At 49.0% G+C, this 16,674-nt stretch overlaps 1 protein-coding gene across 6 annotated transcripts in view; it reads right to left on the reverse strand.

Moving 5' to 3' along the window:
- SCYL1 (SCY1 like pseudokinase 1) overlaps positions 1-16,674 on the reverse strand; it is a 1,795,032-nt gene that overhangs the window by 1,659,509 nt on the left and 118,849 nt on the right. For all 6 annotated transcript variants that reach the window (XM_085625549.1, XM_085625547.1, XM_085625546.1 and 3 more), the window contains exon 3: positions 344-466. In XM_085625549.1, the coding sequence (XP_085481675.1) occupies positions 344-466 (123 nt within the window). The remainder of the gene's footprint in view (positions 1-343; positions 467-16,674) is intronic.

Genomic DNA, 16,674 nt, shown 5'->3' on the forward strand with positions numbered 1-16,674 from the left:
TGCCAAATACTGGGCAAACAACTCTAAATACATTCGTAACACAGAAGAATCAGTGCTTATAATATACAATATGCGACAAAAGCAACGGAATTCCCCAGAAAGTGTTTCTGGGTAGAAAAGACTCCTAATATAGAAAACAAAATAATTGCCACATGACATAAGTGTATCAGTACCATTATCAAAGTTAGGACAGGTAAAAATTAACAGAGCTCAAAAGTTACAGTTAAGACCCAAGAGAGGCAGTGTTCGCGTTTTGTGTTAAGACACTGAAACAAAAAGGCTACATGGTTATAAAAACACTCGTCCTCACACACCTTTAACATCCTTAGCAGCTTATTCTTACCACAATTTGGTGGAGCCCCCATGAGATCTCCTGTTCATTCAGCCCACCAGCCTCAGTCTTTAACTTCAGATAGGTGTTCAATGGAGTCACTGGCTCGGTCACTATGTAGAGGCATTTCTCAGTCTGACAGAGACATGAAATTATAGCTTTTAGCAGACAGCCTGCATCTTCACAATGACATCACATTCTTCCAGAGGGCCAAAACGTAAAAGAATAGCAACCCCATGAATTTGCACCTGAAGGTGCACTTTTGTAACATACAAAAGCACATGCAAATTTGTCAGGGACATATAGATCGTTACAGTGGAAGTAAATTCCACAAATTGCTATTCTATACTGTTACTATTACTAAAGAGATGCAAATGCAATGTTTTTGCTGTGATTAATATTGCAAAGTATGTTGGACTTAAGTAGGCCTCGTCGAGTTTTCAAACTTAAACTCTTAAAATGTGTAGGGAGTACAGTCTGCCACTGACTTGTCTCTGTTGTGCAGCGAGGATCATGAAATGTGTTCTTCATCATTTATTATACTGTACACAATCCTGTCAGTTCTATGGTCTTGCTTGAACTGCAACATGTCAAAATGTATTACTTTCTGTTCATAACATTCCTGGAGCGAGCAGATTCACAACTGTTTGAAATTGAAGGCCATTTCCTTTGGCCGAATGGAAGTGTTTATTGTTTTTAAAGTGCTTTTGTTTTTTATCGCAGGGCATACATAATACAGGATTATTCAATAAATGTAGTTTAACAGTCAAAATACCTTAAGATGTTTTCCTGTTTGACTATTATATATGTACCTTTCTTGTCCTACCACAGTGACTATGATTTCTCGGTCTAAAAATGCATTAATACTCTTTATTTTGGAGAAGAACCCGAGATTTCCCCTTGTCCTTAGAGACAGTATTCGCCTTAAATCTCTAACTGATCGGGACTTCGAATAATGGTCTTGTTTTTTCTCTAGTGCCTTTACGGAAATGTTCTCATGATAATTGCCCCTTGACTTTAGTTGCCTTGTGCTATTGACTAGATTAAGGCTTAGTTTCCACTGCATATTACATTTATTTGCATTTTTTTTTTATATAACCAATTTTATTCAGTTTTAGTGAGAGGAAAAATACAGCACTCGTCAATTAATCTCAAGCATGATACACTCATTTTCAAATCGCATTAAGTTGTGTACAATGCACACTGTGGTCTGCGCCAATCCGAAATATCACGCACAATAATAAGATTCCACTACACAACCTGACCCAACCATTTGCCCCGCACCCGATCATGCTTGGCTGGACATCCTCTGGCTTCGTACAGTGGCTTCTCTTGTGCCGCGCACCAATCTACACCCTTGCAACATTTGACTACACAAGGTGGGGTAGGATTGTTCCATGCGGCGGCAATGTCCCGTTTGGCCACTAAGATGGCAGTACACAGAAAACTTGTCCGCCCAGGCCTGGTCTAAGCCATCCATAACTCCCAGGAGCAAGCTCAAGGTCTCTGTGGTACCTCCTCAGCTCGAATATCAGTGTCTCCCACTACTGGTTGAGATGAGGACATACCCATACCATGTGAAAGAAGTCTGCCGGTTCTGACCCACAGCGCGTGCAGGACGAGGTATCCAGCAGGCCCGCCCAGTTGAGGCGACTTGGGGTGAGGTATGCACAGTGGAGATAGTACGGTTGGACCATATGGAGCATGGCTAAAATGGTGATGATTTTAGGAGCCATCGGGCATCTCGCCAGTCCTTGTCCTTCAACGGGCCCAACCATGCCTCCCATCAGTGTCTAAGAGGGTCAAGTGTAATTGGACTGTTGTTGGTCAGTGACCGGTAGATCCTCGACACCCCACCCTTCCTCAGATTACCCATCATGATTTGAGCCTCCAGAGGACAGAATTCTGGAAGAGAAGTGCCTGCAGGGACGTGTGAGATGAGCGTGGCGAAGCTGTAGGTACTTATAAAATTGGGACAGGTGAAGGGAGTAGTTGTTCTGCAGGTCCTTGAAAGAGCGTAAATGGTCCCCCTTCCATACATCCCCCAGCTGTAATATACCAATGAGATCCCATTTTCTGAAGCCTTCCAATGCCCCCACCTCTCTAAGCCTAGCGCCATGCCAGAGGGGTGTCTGCTGCATGAGTTTGGTGTCCCAACTTGTGTGGCGCAAGGCGTGGCGTCACGCTAGTCAGACCGCCCGAGTCACCGTGGGTAGTGCAGTAGGTATCAGGTCGCCGTACAGCATTGCCTTGATCCAGGACAGTCCTAGTCCCTCCAACTCAACCCGGTAGGCTGGGTCAGACCATCCACTGTTGAACCAGTAGTGCAAGACTAATAGACGAGTTGCCAGATAGTACCAGTAGAGATTGGTAATGCCCATGCCTCCGTCAAAAGGTGGTATTTGGCAGTGGGCAAGGGCCATTCGAGGCCTCTAGTTTCCCCAAAGGACCGCTGTGGCAAGGCTGTCCAGCTCCTTTAACCAACTTCATGGGAGATGAAACGAGGAGTTTTGGATGATATATAGGTAGCAGGGGAGAATCATAATTTTAAACAGGTCAATTCTCCCCATGGGGTCGAGCAGGACAGTCTGCCAGCGGCAGAGGTCCTCCTTGGTTTTCTTAACTAGAGAGGTGATGTAGAGTGACCACACCAAATCTGGTAGCAGAGAGACCCAAATACCCAGGTACTTAAAGGACTGACGTCGTATGGGGATGGTCGATTGCCAGTCAAAGCACTCTCTCGAAATGTGAAGGGGCACTAAGGTTGATTTGGCATGGTTCAGGCGCAGGCCTGACGCCGACTCAAAGGTGAGGAAGATTTGGAGGCATCTATGTCCTGACCATGCCGGGTCAGCTAGGAAGAGCAGGACATTGTCCCCGTAAAGAGGTAAAGAGAGCTCTGGTCCTCGTACGATCCCCTCGATTACCATAACTGGATTTGTTCATCGGCCCGAATGAGGCATGCTAGGGGCTCCATCGCCAGGGCGAAGAGGAGGGTTGATAGGGGACATCCTTGCCTCGTTCCTCTGCTGATCGGAAACGTATCCAAGAAGACTCCATTGATAAGCACCCGCGCCATGGGTCTGAAGTAAAGATCTCGGACCAAGTGACAGAAGTGATGGCCCAGGCCTGCTGCGCTTAGCACATCTCCCAGGTATAGCCAATCAACCGTATCGAAGGCTTTTTTGAAGTCAATAAGCAGGAGTGCTAAGTACTGGAAGAGTAGGTGTCGACGAGCCAGGGCTAGGTGGAGGCGCCCAAGGCAAGGTCTCGTTCTGTGCGAAGGCATGAAGCCGCACTGGTCTGGGTGAATGAGTTTGCTGATGACTTGTCTTAGTGGTTGGGCTGGGATCGTAGCGTATACTTGAATTTCTGTTTTGATTAGAGAAATTTATCGAAAGTCCGAACATGAAGGCGAAGAGGGCTGCGTTTAGGGGATGACAATCACGGTTGCTACGTCTGTTTCGGGTGGGAATGTCCCTTTCTCTGCTACTTAAACATAGAGGTTATGGAGGTTGAGTATTAGTAGGTCTCGATATGAGGCGTAATAATCTTGTTGGAAGCCATCTGGTCCAAGCCTCTTCCCAGCAGCTACCAGGGAGATGGCCTCTCCTATTACCTTCCATGTGATGGGGAGGTCTAGACTGGCTGCTTCTGGTTCGAAGAGCGGGGAGTTGGATCACCCCCAACCCGGACAGCGCAGGGGCTGGGGTTTTGGGCCATACTGTTGAGTAAAGCCAGGAGTAGTAGTTGTCGAAGGCTTGGGGTATGGAGTTTGGCGTACGGTGGGTGACGCCTGATAGGTCTTGGATCTCAGAGACTATACGGTTTGCCAGGGGGTACGATGTCAGCCTGTGGAGTATCCTTCCATTTTTGTCTTTCCAACCATATATGCGGGCAACTGAGGACCTCCTTAGCAGTTTCGCTGAATCCAGCGAGAGTTGCTTGATTTCGTCTCTCAGTAACCAGAGCTGTCTCTCCTCTCTTTCGCCTATGGCTTCCAGTGAGGCCCGCTCCAAGCGGGCCGCTTGGGTTTCGAGGAGGGTGAGTTGGCTGTCTTGTGCCTGTCACTTGACAGTAAGCTGCCCCCTGGCGAAGTCGCGGATGGTGGCCTTCCCAGCCTCCCGGAGAGTGCCCCTGGAGGGGGACTGTGTGCTGGTTAGTGAAGAAATATTGTTGAAGTTCGTCTCCGATCGCCTTCTGGAATTTGCTATCCTGGAGAAACAGGCGTTTAGCCTCCAGATGGGACGTAGCGTGCCTGCAGGGTCCCCTAATCTGAGGAGAAGCGACAAGTGGTCCGAGATGCCCCGGGGGAGAACGTTAATGTCCGAGACCCCTCGGCACTGAAGATCATGTCAATACTGTGAGAAGTTGGCATGGTATATGCTGTCCACTAGTTCTAGTGGGCACCTAGCACCAGTCCAAACAACCCTTATTGATGATTAGGTTTAAGACAACCTTTATTGAAAGCTATCCTAGTGGTAGCTATGGAGAGCAGCCTTCAGGCGAAGTCTTGAAGGAGTGTAAAGCAGCTTGGTTTATCAGATTATAACCTCCTGAATTACCAAATGAAAGGAGAACCACACAAGGTATATATATATAAAATATATGTATTTATTTCTAAACACTCTCTACGAACCTATTTATGAAGTTAGAGAGCAAGGCACACAATCATACATTTATAGCACAATATACAATGGTCCCCAGAGGGAGACCAAACCATATATTAAGAAAGTGGTATAAGAACCACGACTTGACTAAACAGTGCCTAGAGCACGTAGAATCGCTGGGACCCCAAGGAACCACCCAAGGCAGTGACACAGGAGACCCACGGGGGACGTGTGCAGTGTGAGAAACACAGCTGCGAGCCAGGTACAATTCAATAGGAAAGTCATGGTTGGAATTTTAAAGAATAAGGATACTTAGGAGAGGACTTTGAGCAAACCCCTTTAGACTTAGAGGGTTCTAGGGCCAGCACCCACGGAAGTACCGGAGTACTCGTGTTACCTCCCCCAGGGAAGCCAGGTGCATAGGTGTCAAATGGTGTGGGGAATCGGTGTGGGGAATCGCTGTTGATTTCAGTGGCGATGTGCTGCAAGGTGCTGCTGCCGTGGAAAGGAGAAGTGTCCAGGGTGATCCATGCCTGGATCGAAGATGTGAAGAACCTGAAAGTAGAGGGGATAGAGTCTGGGTCACTTGCCAGTGACCAGGGACACAATAGATGAATGCCCACCGATGTCGGGTGTTTCAGGTTGTGAGAAGTTGGCCTGGCATATGCTGGTCACTAGTTATAGTGGCCACCTTGCACCAGTCCAATTCGACTCTTATTGATGATAGGTAAAGACAACCTTTAGAGAAAGCTATCCTAGTGGTAGCTGTGGAGAGCAGCCTTCAGGCTAAGTCTTGAAGGAGTGTTAAGCTTATTGTTTTACCATAGATAACCTCTTAAATAACCAAATGAAAGAGTAGTCCACACAGGTATATATATAAAATATATGTATTTATTCTAGATAGAATCCCACAAGTCTCTTTATGAGGCTAGAGGCAAAAGTACATTTCAAACAAGCATTGATAGATACAATAGTTAGCAATGGGATCAATGGGCCCCGGGGGGGACCAAACCATATATCAAAAAAGTGGTATAAGAACCACGACAATTCTACAGACAATGCCTAGGGCATTTAGGATCGCTGGCCCCTTTAGAATCCACCCACAGTTATGATGAAGAGGACCCACGGGAGACGTGTGCAGTGCAAATAGCTGCTATCGGGATCTCTATTGTAGTCTATGGAGAATGTCGCGGTTGAATTTAAGGTTTAAAGACACTTCAAACAACAGTACAAAGTTAAGGCTTTAGAGTTAAGCCTTTGGATAGCCCACTACCACGGGAGTACCGAAGTACCGCAGTACCACTGTTACCTGCCCCAGGGAAGCCGGGTGCATAGGTCGATTCTGGTGTCGGCTAGCGGGCTGATTTTCAATGGCTAATTGTACAAAACTGCTGCTAGCCAAAAGCGTCGATGATGCCGTGAAGAAAGAAGTTGTAGAAGTTGAAGAGAAGAACCTGAAAGTAGAGGGGACAGAGTCTGGGTCACGGCACAGTGACCAGGGAGCTCAAAGGAAAGAGCCCTTCGATTTCGGGTGCTTCAGGTGATGAGAGGTGCAGCTTGGCTCTGCAGTCACGGGCTCCGGGAGGCTTCAAGGAAGGCCAGCTTCGGGAGGGCGACTGTCCCACGTCGGATGAGGGTCGTTGCGGTGTTAGTGTCCGGATTGGGTCCACTAAGCCTTGGCAACCGCAACCCACGCAAGAAGAAAAAAGCAGCTGCTGGTGCAGACCCACGAGGTCTGAGGGTGCTCTCCTTTGGGGAGAGCGTAGAGCAGGCCTGGAGCAACCAGGGGAACTCTTAGTTGTTGAGATTGTCCTCTGCCAGGGCCCACAAGTCGAGAGACAAGGGACCGCGGAAGGCAGCAAAATGGAGTGCGTAAAAGGGAGCCCACGGGCCACCGGAAGGGGCTAGGGCGCTGATCTTTGTCACAGATGCTGCTTGGTGGTTGGCTCAATAATGGGCCAAAGCACAACTTCCTTACTGGTCAGGGTCGTGTGCTATGCAAGAGGTGGCCGGTGTCCTGGGGTATGCGGGAATCTCGGCACCCACGCGGTCCACGGTGCTCAGACTTGCTGTGCACACTCACTGGCCTCTGGGATGCTCAGGAAACCCACCTCAAGGTTGCTGGAAGTCGTCGAAGTCCGTTGGAGAAGCGAAGTTCCAACCGGGTCACTTGCAGTGTTTCAGGTGCCTGCCAAGCAGGGGGATAACTCCTTTATCCCAAGGGAGATTTCTTCAGTCAGCTGGGCAGCTGCTCGTCGAAGGTCAGTTCTGTGAAGTTCTGGCTTAATCTGAGGCTCTGGGGACACAGTATTCACCTTTATCCCCAAGATTAGGGGATGGTCCAGATCAGAGCCTACCAATCAGAGTAGAGGCGGGAAAGGGTGGCTACACCCACTCCCCTTTGTGTGTTTCCCTCCAGGGCGAGGGGCAGGATGCCCCTGAACCGGTTCCAGGCGGTGTATGCAGAATTAGGGCTCTGCAGCTGCCTACGTGCAACTCTGAAAGGACATTTGGTGCACCCACCCTGTTCCAATCCACATATTCTGTCTGGGGAGGTGCTAGCACCTCCCTGCCACAGGAGCCCTATTGTCCAGCTGGCGAGGCTGGGATTTTCCCCAGCAACAGCCAGCCAGAGTCGTGTAGGTGGCGGACAGTAGCCATTTTGTGTTACATGTGCACTTTTAAATTGGTGTCTAAATTCTGCCGCTTTTCCCATATCGCCCCTCTAGCAGGGGGGAATCATGCCCTCATGCCCATGGCTGGACTGGGGGTATGATTCCTACATGTTTGACACCAAACACGATATGGTTCTGTGTAGCCATTCTCAAGTTATCGCCTTATCGCAATAGACTTATAATGCGGTTAAGAGTATATGGTATGGCTACACTACAAACAACACAGTAACGATTTTACGAAGGTTGCAGAGAGGCCCTACTCACGTAGGGGTCCCCCCTCACACATACCTCAGCACCCAGCCCTGTAGGATTACCAGGGCCTGCCATAGGGGTGACCTATGAGAGTATATGTGTTGTAATGGTGTGGGATATAGGGTACCTACATCCCTGTAAGGGGTGCTAGCACCACCTTACCCAGACTACAGTAATGGTCTGGTGGTGGCAGTTTGTGTGGCTGTCCCAGGGTGGCACAATAAGTGCTGCAGCCCTGGTAGGCCTACTGGGGGGCCCATGCCCTGCGTACCTAGGGTACCATCTACAAGGGACTGGTAGGGCATGCTCAGCATCCAATTAGGTTTGTACCTAGGGTACTCACATCAGTTTTAAGGAGAAAGCAGATAGGCTGGGGCTTGGATAGCAGGATCCCAGCCTGACTAGTCAAAAACCATCTAAATACCAGGCAAAAAGTTGGGGGCAACCATTAGTCAGTTTCCACCTTCCTACACAGGTGCAAAGAGGTGAAGCTTGCACCTGTGTAGCAGCCACAAGGACCAGGAGGCATCGACGACAACCAGGAGCTGGATTCGAGCTGTCCCACGAAGGATGTCGAGTGCTGCGGTGTCGGTGCTCGGATTGAACACAACAAGCCCTGGCAACAGCAAACCACACAGTAAGAGTAAAGATGCTTCGGTGTGGACCAGCAAGGTCCTGCGGACTCCCCAAGCCATGGAGAGTCAGGGCATGTCTGGAGCAACCAGGGAAGCCCAATCAGAGTTAAAGTTACCTTCTCAGGGACCCACAGATCGATGGACCAGGGATCGCGAAGGGACCTCGAAAGAAAACACAAAGGGCCAACTCACTGAACACTCATGGAGTGTAAGCTGGCAATCTTCGGTGGAGTTGCTGCTCTGGCTCTAGGCTACAAGTAACCCAAAGCTCAGCTTCATAGGTCGCCTCAAAGCTGATGCTTCTGCAAATGGTTGCGGTGTCCAGGGGTTCGGGTCTCCACAAGGGATACAGGCCTCAGAGTTGCTGAGTGCACAGATCAACCTCAGAGACCACGGGAACCCTTCTCCTGTGTTGCAAAATTCTTCGGAGTCCTCACGAGCTTCGGAGATGCAAACCGGACAGATGTGTCTTTGGTGCCTGCCAAGCAAGGGATTAACTTCTTTACTCCAAGGGAGATTCTTGAGTCATCTAGTTCAATGTAGATCGTCGATGTACTGGTTTCTGTAGCAGAGTTTCGTCCAGGTAATATCTAAAGTCCTGTAGCCAGGGGTTCCTACTTTATACCCAAGGAAGGGGTGGGACAAACTCTGGGGACCCACCTATGGGAGGGTCAGGAAAGAGGGGTGGCTACATCCATATCCTTTGTCCAGTTTCGCGCCAGAGCAGGGGCTGGTAGCCCCTGCAACAGGTTTGAGCTGGACTATGCACAGGGACACCAAATGTGCCCCCAGTGCAGACTTCAAAGCATTCTTGGAGTGCACCCACCCAGCCCCAATACACTAACGCCTGTCCGGGAGGTGGTCACACCTCCCTGTGAGAGGAAACATATTGTCCAGGCCTTCCCTGCCGGAGTTTCGGTCAGCTATTTCGAAAAACAACAGGTCCTTCAAGAACAATGCAACATGCGATAAATATAGACCAGAGTCGGCTCTATATCATTTATACAATGCCCAGCCGGGCATTGAAGTTTTAATGATCAATTAGAATTAATTTCTGACATAAAATTAGAATGTAGAGTGGGACACAGTCCTGTGTCCTTACAAACTAAACAGAAAGTGCAGACAATCAAACACAAAAAACATACATCAGGCTGAAGAATGAAGCTTATAGCCAGTACAAATACAAGGGCAAGCTTTCTTAAAGGTACAACAACATGCACAATTTTTAACAAGTGCGTTTAAGATGCATGTTTGTACATTGGGTCGACGACGTTTCGATCTATTCAACCAATACATAGATCATCATCAGGACTAGAAGGAGTAAAAAGCCTGAATTTACAATTCCCAAAAGGAACCGAATCGCTCCTAGAGTAGGTTGCACTGGAGTCCAAGTGAGGAGTTGCTTGCATGGGTCAGCCAGGATAATACCAGTGGTTCAGCTAACCCAGTAGTACGATGCAACAGGTTGCGGGAATTTCAAAGAACGACCAACTTCCCAGCAAAACGGCCTGCGAATCCAAGGTCCGCCAGCATCCAGGGGAACGCACAATCGCCAACTGGCGATTGTGCGTTCCCCTGGATGCTGGCGGACCTTGGATTCGCAGGCCGTTTTGCTGGGAAGTTGGTCGTTCTTTGAAATTCCCGCAACCTGTTGCATCGTACTACTGGGTTAGCTGAACCACTGGTATTATCCTGGCTGACCCATGCAAGCAACTCCTCACTTGGACTCCAGTGCAACCTACTCTAGGAGCGATTCGGTTCCTTTTGGGAATTGTAAATTCAGGCTTTTTACTCCTTCTAGTCCTGATGATGATCTATGTATTGGTTGAATAGATCGAAACGTCGTCGACCCAATGTACAAACATGCATCTTAAACGCACTTGTTAAAAATTGTGCATGTTGTTGTACCTTTAAGAAAGCTTGCCCTTGTATTTGTACTGGCTATAAGCTTCATTCTTCAGCCTGATGTATGTTTTTTGTGTTTGATTGTCTGCACTTTCTGTTTAGTTTGTAAGGACACAGGACTGTGTCCCACTCTACATTCTAATTTTATGTCAGAAATTAATTCTAATTGATCATTAAAACTTCAATGCCCGGCTGGGCATTGTATAAATGATATAGAGCCGACTCTGGTCTATATTTATCGCATGTTGCATTGTTCTTGAAGGACCTGTTGTTTTTCGAAATAGTTAGCACCCTGGGTCCTTCGTACCTTACGGGTTTCCCCTTGTCAAGCTTTAATATGGAGTTTCGGTCAGCAGCAGGATGGCAGACTTGTGTCTGTGGCTAGCAGCATCCATTTTGTGATGCCAGGGCTTGCAAAGCTGGCAACGGGTATACCGGTGCGGTCATGTTTCTCCCTCTAGTAGCGTGGAATCATACCTCCCACACCAGTTACTGGTGTGGGGGGTTATGATTCCAAGGTGTTTGACACCAAACACAACATGTTTTCGTGCAACAATTGCAAAGTTAACATTTACCGCAAGGTTATAATGCACTTAAGAGTATATGGTCTGGCTGCATCACAAACAACCCAGGAATAAAGGTTTCGAAGGCTGCAGAGGGGCTCTGGGCACCTTCTCACATAAAACCCAGCACTCTGCCTTCAGGATTGATAAGATCTGCCATAGGGGTGACTGATAGGTTTATATGTGCAGTGGTATGGAGAGATATAGGGAACCTATATCTCAGTAAGGGGTGCATACACCACCTTACACAGGCTGCTGTAGCAGACCTGTTGTGTCATTTTAAATGACTTCCCAGGCGTGGCACAATACATGCTGCACCCCTGGTAGGCCCCTGGGGTACCTATGCCCTGGGTACATAGTATACCATATACTAGGGACTTATAAGGATACCCCATAATCCAATCTGGAGTGTACCTAAAGTACATACAATCATTTTAGAGAGGAAGCAGCTAGGCTGGGGCGCTGGTTAGCAGGGGCCCAGCCAGACTAAAGTCGAAAAACAGTGAACCATCAGCAAAAAGTGGGGGGTAACTATAAGAAGCAGATCCTACTCTCCTACCAATACGTGTGTGTGAGTGGTGCACCGCGGAGGTGTGAGTGTACTGGGAGATTCTGGGTTACCACGTCCTCCAGATGTCGCACATGCCCAGGTTCATCGCCCACTCTGTCAGCCTTCTTGCACATAGGGTCCTATTCGGAGAGGGTGTGCCTGTGGTGTCTAGGTCTGGCTGCATGACCGCACTGAAGTCACCCCAATCACCATCAAACTCAGGGGGAGGGAGATTATGTTGGCGCTAGTGGTTTTCAAGTTGGTTGGTAGTGTGGCCGGTGCCACGTAAAGTGACACTAGCGTGATGACCGCCCCCACCAGTGTCACGGTCAGGATCACGAAGCAGCCCTGGAGGTCTCTGGTTACATTAGTGGGCACAAAGGGAAGGGCGCGCCTACGAAGGATTGCTACCCCAAGTGAGCCTCGTTCAAAGCCTGCATGCCAGACTCTGTCAAACCCATATCTCACAAGGAAGGGACAGCGATTACCCATAAGGTGCGTCTCCTGAAGTAGAAGGGCGTGTCTGTGAGCGTATCTCCGGACTGCCATGCCTTTAATCCAGTCCAGAAGGCCGTTGACATTACCAGACAGGATTCGGAGGTACTCTCCCTTATATGGTGTTTACGTCATAGTCGGCATATAGTGACTTAGGGGCACTTGATACAGCCGGCCCGGAGGGTCAGGCTGCTCAGAGGGTAGGTGTGTTCAGAGGTCTGGTTGTTTGGCACGAGAGCCGTGTGTATACTTGTTCAGAGTGAGAGATTGAGTGCTGAGTTCGTCTAACGAAGGTGAACCAGAATCTGGGACAACAGTTCTGAACCCTCCCTCCAACCCTCCCCCACCCTATACTTCGGGAAAGGAAGCATCTGTCGCCCTAATAACAGTGGTATCAACAAAACTAAACCATAGAGCTTAGTAAGGAAGCTGGGAGGTGGACCCCTCCATTCGTCAGTATGTATACATCTCGTCGTCTGAATCTAGCTGGATACTTAGTCTCGTGGACAGTTTAGCCCTTTTCCCAGGTAAGACCATCTCCGCGTGGAACCGCTCAAATTCTGGACTGCTTGTCTTAGATAGTCGGGCTTCAGGAACTATCAGTGTCCGTGGATCCAGCGTCTGGGGATGTGGGGGGAATTTTCTAGGCAGAAGGTCTCTCAGCGGATCGGCCTCGCTGCAGTGTCTTAGCGGCAGATGGTCCAAGCACTTTCTCAGGGTTATGACCGGCAGCGGCAGGCAAGGCAAATGGACCTCTCTCAGCACCCCAGCCATTGTGGGAGCGGGTGAGCCGTCTCCGGGACCCGGGGCTCGCAGGCGGTGTGACACTGGTCCAGGGCGCTGGAGAGAAGGCCGCTACACAGGATCCAAGAGGGTGCTCCTCAGTCAACCAGGTCCAGGCCGACTCCAGTGATTCAAAGAAGTGAGTTTTGTCCTGGAAGATGACATGGAGACGGGCCGGGAAAAGCAGTCTGGATTGGAGGTTGAGTGCACGCAGCTTCTGTATGACCTCCGTGTAGGTTCACTGCTGGCCCTGAACTTCCCTGGTGTAATCTGGAAAAATCATATTGTCGTTTTGGTAGGTCTGGGCTGCCTGGGACGGGCCGCTTGTAGGATAGCGTCCCTATCCTTGAAATTGAAAATCCTAGCAATGATTGTCCGGTGAGGGGCGCTTGGTGGAGGTTTGGGTGCCAGTGATAGATGGGCCCACTCCACCGCAAACCATGTTGACAGTGTACCTTCTGGCATCCAGGACTTGGTCCAATTCTCGATGAGGGTCACCGCTTGACCCTGCTTGGCCCATTCAGTAAAGCCCACCAGTCAGAGGTGGTTACGCCTCGATCGATTTTCAGCATCCTCAGCCCTCTTATGCAGTTCCTTCGTGTGGGATGGAAGTTGGTTGACTTGCTCTTACAGTTGGTGTACCTCATCCTCAACTGTGGAGAGGGGGGGATTCAGCTTCTGATATACAGGCCATGACATTGTGGCGGTCTTGTCATATGTGGGCCATGTCAACTTGGACCTCGCCTATTTTGTTCTCGACTGAAGCCTGCGAACAGCATATGGCTTGGAGGACTGTGTTAAGGTCACCTTGTGGGAGGGGATTTTTCCTCAGTGATAGCTTCGGTGGATCCGGGACCATCTGAAGTGTATTGGTCTTCTGGTTTGTGTAGCGGATGGTTTCATTCCCCTGTCTTTCCCCATGGTGAGTGGAATCGATGGGCAACAACTCTGCAGGGCCGTTTTGGGACCACCCGGCCAGCCACCGTTCGGTGTCTAGAGCCAATCACTGGTTTCCGCCCCTGTCAGTCGTGGTGGTGTGGACCTGGGCCTTGGTGGGGGGGAAGGGGGGGGGGGGGGGCGGGAGGCGTGCAATCAGGCACACCCTTCGCACGAGCGGGTGGGCCTCCCCTTGGCCTCCTCTCGGGGTGGCGGTTCTGGGCCTCCGAGGGCCCGGGGTTCTCAGCCGAGGATTGCGTTCTTTGGGGAGGGGAGCTCCAGACTAACAGAGCTTGCGTTTCTTTGTTGGTAGTTTTCCGGAAGGCGCCAAGGGGAGAGATAGCAGTATTGCTATCTCTGCAACGGTTTACTCCTGCGTCTGAGATCAGCTCTTAGTGATGTGGAGTATCCATTTGTCCTGCAGTTGGTCCCCTGAGTGGTCTTCAACTTGGCTGGGTCCAAGCTGCTCCGTCCAATGCCCTCCCTCACTTCCTTTGGGTTTGATCATGTCGGGGGGGGGGGGAGGACTCTTGTCGTCAGAGTGGCACTGCTGTGGATGCGGAGCCTTTTGCGTCTCTGCAGAGTGCCCTGACCCCATCACAGGATTCCCTAGGGTGATGTCCTCAATAGGCCCCTGTTCACCGCCAGTTCAGGAGCTCATGCTGCTTGGCTAGGTGAGGTGCGTCGGAGGCTGCTTTCAGTGCTGAATTCTTCGCGAGACTGCCGCCCAGGGCTACACTGAGTCGGTCTCTTCAGGGTGCGGCAGACCTCAGGGTACTGTATTCGAGGCCTCTGCACCTCCTCTCAAGCTCGCACAACACTTCTCTGAGGCGGGCCGCAGGCACAGTCCGGTGTGTTAGTAAGTCCGCGCTGCAGTGGGGATGGCTATTGGCCATTGTGTCAAGACCGCACCAAGGCCGGGCACTCACCGGTGATAGACGGCAGATGAGGAGGTCCCCCGGCCCAGCCGCCCTCTTTGTTGGCCCAGAGTCTCTCTGAGGGGGGTCCCACTGTGCCTCACTGCTGATGTTAGGAGTTGCGAGGCCGACACGGTCGCTTGCTGGCTTGCCCCCTCGCATTCCCTGCTTTAGGCCCCCTCGAGGCAAGCTTCAATGTCTGGTAGGAGAGAGGACTGCCGCAAGCCTTCCACTTGAGGTCCAAGGCCGGCCACGGGACGGTCAGTGTGCGGGCCCACTCGAAGGCACCACAGGTGCCGTAAGGGACTCACGGCGACCTTCCCATGGTCTCAGGACCTTGTCTCTCCTGGGATTGGCGCCGGTAAGCCTGTGGATTCAGAGCGGATCAAGGAGGAGTCCGGAGCACTCTTCGAGTGTGACCACCATCTTCACGTTCCAAGCCACGCCCCAAACATTTATGTGCATTTATGAGAATTTTGAAATGATTGACTGACCTTTGCCTTTTGTTCTCTATAACAATTCTTGAAATTTAAATACACCTTCATGGTTTGTGCTTTGAAACTTGACTTGTGTATATTTTCCTGTAATTTCTCCATACAAAATGTGTGTTTAAGTCTATTGTCTTTTAAGACTCATGCATAGCCCTGATCCACCGCATTTTAATGCTGCTAAGCGCCAGCCATTTTCAGTAGCAGAGAACAGTTACGAACAAATAAGGTGGTTTCAAATTAAGTTCTTAAGGCCCATATATTCAGGCTCCAGAATCAACCAGATGTAGTGGTCAAGTCAAACATTTGCTGCAACCCCAGCATTACTGTTTTTGTGAGTATAAATAGGGCTTGTCTTGTGCGCATTTCAGTGTATAGTTTGTTATGCTGCACATGTATGCAGTGTTTTATGGTGTTGTATTAAGTGGATTGTTACCCGGCGCAAACTGCGTGACTTGAAGTGAATACCTGATTTGCAGTGTAGTGAACTTTCCCTTGGTAATGATTTTGTATTTTATGTGCTAAGTGCCACAAAAGCATGTGCTGTCTTCATTTGCATTGAAGTTGAAAATTGTATTGTAATGTTTCTTATGAATTTTTGAAAGTGTATTGATTTGTGTTTATTGAAAATTGTGTGTTTTGATGTGGTTACTGGTCTGCTGGTAAACAGATTCGAAGTAATCCAAGATCGATAATACAAATATTCAAGTTTTTCGTCTTTGAAGGCATGTGTCAACACAAAGAGTTTATAGGACTCTAACCGCAAATAAGTCAATAAAGATTTGGTTGCACATGAACTCATTAGAGTTGTATAGTTCATTTCTTTGAGCACATGAAATAGATAAACTGGTTCAGAGGTAGAATGCCTCTGGGTAGATATTATTCTAATGTAGTTGAAATTATTAGGTGCATTTACCTGGTTTTGTGGCAAGTCTGATTTAATTTCCATATTTCTGTAGGCAGACAGTTTGTTTTGAATTGTAGGCTTGCGTTTCAAGTCTTGTTTTGAAATGTAATTGTAATTGGTGAATTGCTTATGTTGCTCAACCTAGCGTGAATAAGAATAGGTTCCCCTTTGAAAAAGAATGCTGCGGCTATTTGTGAGGGAGATTAAGTTCCTCCTTAAGGATTATCTGCTAATAAAAGGTTACTAAATTCCTTGTCTATGGTTCCGTTCATGCCATGCGATTACTGCTGACAATAAACATAACTCATTTCCTTTAATGGTTATTTTAATGTGAGAAAGATGGAGTATTTGAGGCATTTTATGTAGGAGGCCGTGCTATGTATGAGGCAGTACCACAGCCTAGGCCTGCGTAGTTCGAGGCATTTTTATGAATGGAATTTTGTGGAAAATGAGTAAGAGTACAAGAAATACTGAACGGTCAAGTTAGAAATGCAGTGATTTATTGAATAGATGCTAGAATGCGAACACAAAAGAACATGGGAGCGTGGAGAGAGGATGAAATAGAAGGAGTGGGAGCATTTAGTATATTTGTTAAAGAAACAGACAAAACAAAAATAACAAATAGTG

Source organism: Triturus cristatus, chromosome 9, assembly GCF_964204655.1.
Source record: "Triturus cristatus chromosome 9, aTriCri1.1, whole genome shotgun sequence".
Taxonomy (NCBI): domain Eukaryota; kingdom Metazoa; phylum Chordata; class Amphibia; order Caudata; family Salamandridae; genus Triturus; species Triturus cristatus.